Raw genomic sequence first — 6,000 nt, forward strand, 5'->3', positions numbered from 1 at the left:
TTAATCAGTGACTGTCAGTCTGGGTTAAACCTCAAGCTATGTGGATCTAACAACATGACGAAACACGTTAATCAGCAAATCAGAAAAGAACCGCTGACAACTGAAGCGCAGCATTCTTTCAACATTCTGATGCTGGAGGAATGTCAGTGCCATCAGCAGCATTTTCTCTGATCTTTAAGCTGGTCTGGAGATGAATACTTTAAAAGCTGTGCTGTTAATGGTTTAAATCTTTGAAGAGTGTCCTGTGAGATGTTAATAAGGAACGGCCCATTCAGCCTACATGCAGCTAATGAGACCTGTTTCATCACATCTTAATATCAGAAACTATAGATATGCAAACAAATTTCAAAACATTATTTTAATATACCGAACTTGAAAATATTTGATTAAATTCTTCCAAACCAAATTACCTGAGATCTGCTATTCACATTATCACTCCATACTGCACTCTTACCGCATGCTAACAGTGGTCAAATTTGTCATTTTCATAAACAGTTTTTATTTTGTAATATCTTGCAAAAGTTTGTAAGATTTAATCTTAAAAAAAAAAAAAAAACTGCTGTAAGAAAACATACTTTTATTCATAGACATGTATTTAGCTGAAGCAATGGTTTGAAGTTAAAAACATCTTAATAATGGACTTGTTTCTTTCAGATATGTAGTTTTTCACTTCTCAAAACATTAATTTAGGGGCTGGAGTCGTGTAGATCATTGTGATGTTTTTATCAGCTGTTTGAACTCTCATTCTGATGGCACCCATTCACTGCAGAGGATCCAATGGTGACCAAGTCATGTATTGCATAAAGACATGTTTTAATTTGCAGCACTGAGAGAAGGACACTTATGTGAAACATTCCTGAGATTTTTCCAAGTCTCCTGTGCTTTAAACTTCTATGCAATAAAATGTTCCTCTGGGATTCTTCATGCATTCCAGTGCTTCATGTTTGAACAACAGGATTCCTAGTGCTATAGGAAGAAAATGAAGATACATGGCATATTAGTGCGTGAGGTGTTATGAGGACGTATAGAAACCATAAAGCATCCATTATACCCAACTAGACCGATAAAATCTCTGTTTTGTCTGCTGTCCGCTTGCAGGCCAAGACACGACCCACTAAAACGTGGCACACAGAAGAGAGGGGGAGGAGAGACAGATGGGGAGGGGGTGGAAGTAGTAGAACAACGTCTAAACTTCTTCTTTTTACTGTTACTTTTATAATATACTTTGCATTTTCTGAACAAATTATAAAAATAATAGATAAAAAGTAATTTGAATAAAATTAAGTATCAAACACCAGGTTTTAGACTAACTTCTTAATTCTTAACTTACTTACTAGGATGTTTTTAAATTTGATTCGATTTTAATCAGTAAATCCGATGTCCACATTTCACATTCATAAATCCGATGTCCAATTGTCTTTGCATGAAAAAGCACTTCAGTTTAGCCATTGTGTGAGTGTGTGAGCAGGAAAGGGGTCAGTTCCTGCTGCCTTTAGGACCTCGAGGAGAGAGTCCAGGTCCCACAGTAACTGGATCTGGGGGAGGTCTCACAGAAAAACGGGAACCATTATTATACTCCTTTCCCAACTTCCAGAAGTTTCTATTCCAGTCTATAAAGTCTGCATGAAGGATTTGGTGTCGGGGAAGCTGACAGATCCGAGAGGCTGCAGAAGTTTTTGGGAGCTCTTGAGAGGTGAGTAACAGATACCGTTACAGCTGTGAAAACAAATTTTGCATTCAGGCTTCATCAGCAGTATGAAAAATGTACAAAATGTGTGGTATTCCATAACAGAATTTTTCATTTTAAATTTTGAAATGTTAAACAAAAGCTTGTATGAGACATTGCAATTTTTTAAGTTTTACTCAAAGGTGAAAAGATGCTTATACACAGCTACTGTAAGTGGTTTAATTTACCGTGTTTGTGTGATGATTCAAAAGGTTTCTAGCATACACCACAGTTCCTAATGTTTTCCATTGCTCCTTCAGACTCTGACATGTAGGGATAATAAAAGGCCATTCTTTGAGAGGGTGCGGTGTATGGTGCCTTTGCACGGCCGAAGGCAACATTTTGGGCCATTCACTGGTAGAGGGGTGGGGAAAATCTGCACAGACTCTCTCTGAAGTCTGCTGTTCCCACACTAGTGTCAGAACTTCCTGCCATCCTGGCAGTGCTGATTGGATAACGGTTATCCGGCGTAAGATGACTCTGGGAGCCATGAAATCTGTATATGTGGCTGCACAACTTGTTTTCCAAGCAAAGTTATATGATACTATCCACAACTGTTTAAAAGTTTACTTTTTGTTTTGTTTTGAAAGAAAATATATTTTTATTCGGCAAGAATTCATGATCAAATTGATCAAAAGTGACAGTAAAGACATTTATAATGTTAAAAAAACATTTATATACTAAATAAATGCTGTTCAACTTTATATTTACCAAATGTTGATAATAATAAATGTTTCTTGAGTACCAAATCAGCATATTCGAATGATTTCTGAAGGCTCACGTGGCACTGAAGACTGGAGTGATGATGCTGCAAATGAACCTTTACCATCAGAAAAATACAATTAATTTTCAAATATATTAAAATAGAAAAGAGTTGTAATATTATTTCACAATATTACTGGTTTTACTGTCTTTTTGATCAAATAAATGCAGCTTTGGTGACCACAAGATACTTCTTTCAAAAACATTAACAAATCTTAAAGATTTGAAATGTAGTGTAAACAGTTCTTAAAAATATTTTTTATGTTCAGCAAGGAATAAACAAAAATATGTTATGACAAAGAGAGCTTAGTGAGGTTACAGCTGTGCACGTGGCAGTTATGTAACACTGCTGCCTTAAATGACTGCTGGACTTCCTTTTGCATAGCAGGACTGTCATTAAAGGCTATGGGAATTTAAAATTACAGCTCTAATATATCTTGGCGCTGCTTTCAGTTCTGTGGTCAGGAACACAGTCTAAAGCTCTACACATAAAGAAAACCATCTCATGTTTATCTAAAATAACTGACTAAACCTCTCTACCTTTATAGGCTGTAAACTTACCACCTCCGAAATCATGTTGGTGTCAAGCGTGGTTCTCCTGTGCTTACTGGCTACTGTGAGCGGGGACAAGGCCCTCAGCAGCCATGCCTCCATCCTGGCAGACAACAGCGCTAATTTTGCCTTCAACCTGTACCACAACCTAGCAAAAGAGAAGGACATCGAGAACATCGTGATTTCCCCCGTGGTTGTGGCCTCCTCATTGGGTCTGGTGGCTCTTGGAGGGAAATCCAACACTGCTTCTCAGGTCAAAACCGTCTTGAGTGCCACTACGGTGAAGGATGAGCAGCTGCACTCTGGGCTGTCAGAGCTTCTCACCGAGGTCAGTAACTCAACAGCGCGTAATGTCACCTGGAAGATCAGCAACCGTTTGTACGGGCCCAGCTCTGTGAGTTTTGTCGACAACTTTCTGAAGAGCAGCAAGAAGCATTATAACTGTGAGCACTCCAAAATAAACTTCCGTGACAAGCGCAGTGCGGTGAAGGCCATCAATGATTGGGCATCGAAGTCCACCGATGGCAAGCTGCCCGAGGTGACCAAAGATGTGGAGAAGACAGATGGAGCCATGATCATCAATGCCATGTTTTATAAACGTAAGTCTTGGAAACACTTAGGAATTAGGAGCAATTTGTAGATTCTTTAACTAATATGTGACTCTGTTTTCTCTGCAGCACACTGGGATGAGCAGTTCCATCATAAGATGGTGGATAATCGTGGTTTCTTAGTGCATCGCTCCTACACCGTCTCTGTACCCATGATGCATCGCACAGGTGAGGCCATGGATAAACCAGATGTGATTCCTGAAACACATAATTATATGTAGCTTAGTGGTTCATTATCAAGTATTTTTTTGTTTGTTTCTTTAAGTTTTTATTAGAAATTAATTATCAGGACAGTTTTTTGTGTATTCTATGTTATGTTCTTTAATTTAAGTCAATTTTACTAGCATGGTCCTAAGTCAACAAATATTACATTTAAATTTATAAGAAAGTGCAAAATTAAACTAGATATTCAAATAAGTTACATATTTAGTTTTAAATATATTATGTATTATATCCCTTAAATTTAGCCATTATTAGTACATATTAATTTATTTTAGACAATTTATCTCAGTGAAATGGCATGCATTTTTTATTCAACAAAAAAGATTTAAATTAAACAACAAAAGTAAACTAACAATTTAACTATTTATTTATTCTGTTATAATTAATGAATATTTTATATATTTAAATAAAAAAATATTTTGTTTTTATGACAATATCCAATAAAAGTAAGTCAGTATTTTGACTTCTCATATTCTTTAATTTTAAAGAATATATTTGTTTATCTTAAAGAATATGTCAAATGAGCATGTTCCATTTTACTGACTAAAATGACATGTCATTTCATTTACAAAATTTGTCAATTTAATTTACAAAAAAAGTAATAAAAAAAAATTGTTAGATAAAAAAAAAAAAAAAAAAAAAAAAATATATATATATATATATATATATATATACACACACACACACAATTAATATATAAAATATTGAATTTTTTTTATCATAATTTACATTTTAATGTAAAAAAATATTAACACTGGCAAGTACATAAACATTATAATAATAAAACAAATCTGTGTTCAAAACTAACTAACTTACAATCACTTACATCCAAAACTGCTGTTTGTTTTGGAAGGAAATTTTAGACTTCCATCATTTGCCTTTACATAATTACATCATGCATTCATGCTGTCTTTCAGGCATTTACGGCTTTTTTGACGACACAACCAACAACCTTTTAGTTCTGGACATGGCACTGGCCCATAAGATGTCGTCTGTGGTGTTCATCATGCCGTACCATGTAGAATCCCTGGAGAGAGTAGAAAAACTGTTGACACGTCAACAACTCAACACCTGGATTAGTAAAATGGAACAGAGGGCAGTTGCAGTGTCACTGCCAAAGGTCAGCGTGGAGGTCAGCCACAACCTGCAGGTACGGACAATCTGCAATTCCAACAAGCTAGTACTCACTAACCTGTGAAAATCAGTTACTATTGTAATGGCTTGCTCTCTTGCAGAAACATCTCGCCGAGCTGGGTCTGACTGAAGCTGTGGACAAGGCAAAAGCTGATCTGTCTAACATCTCAGGGAAGAAAGACCTCTATCTGTCCAACGTATTCCACGCCTCCGCCATGGAGTGGGACACGGAGGGAAATCCACCCGATACTAGCATCTTTGGTACCGACAAGCTCAAGAACCCCAAACTCTTCTACGCTGACCATCCCTTCATCTTCCTGGTGAAGGACAAGAAGACAAACTCAATCCTTTTCATGGGCCGGCTGGTCCGACCGAAGGGTGATAAAATGAGGGATGAATTGTAATTTGCTAATTTAAGTGTGATTGTATGTGGTTAATGACTGTGTGTGAATAAAGATTTATGGATGTGTGTAAATGGTACACCTGAGTTCGTTCCATTAGATCTGTGGACCACCATGTGCTATCCGTTACATTTACTTTGAAAAGTGACATTTAAGTGCCTCATGTTTTTTGTTTCAAAAAATGCAAATGTACTTGACAAAGTATAGTAAATGTACACCTGAATCGGTTTCTGAGAAGTGCAGCATGCTTATATTAAGTATGATCTCCATGAAGTTTGCTATAAATCCACACGAACAGCATTTTTTGCTCAGGGGTTTATCTTTTTCCTTTGCGTTTTGATTGCTGGAGCGCATAACTCCATATCCCGAGTTTTAGATTTCTGTGGATTTTGTTACCATGCCATGCTGAATCATTCCTCTCAGAAGTGCACACTTGCGTCTGCACTGAATACTGTGTCTTCACTAGACAGCATGTAATATGAGCCCACGTTTGTACCATTTTAGACCTTGTGTTCACATTGTACCTAACACGGTTGTCTAAAAATGTTGGTTTGTTCCTCGTTTTTTCAATAAAATCAGCATCACTGAGAGAGAA

General features: G+C 36.7%; 1 protein-coding gene and 1 long non-coding RNA gene across 2 annotated transcripts; one reads left to right on the forward strand and one right to left on the reverse strand.

The window, feature by feature from the left end:
- Positions 1-599: 599 nt before the first annotated feature.
- LOC127966900 (uncharacterized) lies at positions 600-3,041 on the reverse strand. Its single transcript, XR_008155735.1, has 3 exons — positions 1,915-3,041; positions 1,335-1,716; positions 600-966 (listed from the first exon to the last, which is right to left on the reverse strand). It is a non-coding gene; the product is annotated as an uncharacterized LOC127966900 (long non-coding RNA).
- LOC127966899 (serpin H1) lies at positions 1,553-6,000 on the forward strand. The gene is made up of 5 exons (XM_052568250.1): positions 1,553-1,693; positions 3,037-3,639; positions 3,718-3,816; positions 4,788-5,020; positions 5,106-6,000. The coding sequence occupies exons 1-5, from the start codon at positions 1,624-1,626 to the stop codon at positions 5,406-5,408; spliced, it is 1,308 nt and encodes a 435-aa protein (XP_052424210.1). The 5' UTR covers positions 1,553-1,623; the 3' UTR covers positions 5,409-6,000.

Source organism: Carassius gibelio, chromosome B10 (assembly GCF_023724105.1).
Source record: "Carassius gibelio isolate Cgi1373 ecotype wild population from Czech Republic chromosome B10, carGib1.2-hapl.c, whole genome shotgun sequence".
In the NCBI taxonomy this organism is placed as follows: Eukaryota; Metazoa; Chordata; class Actinopteri; order Cypriniformes; family Cyprinidae; genus Carassius; species Carassius gibelio.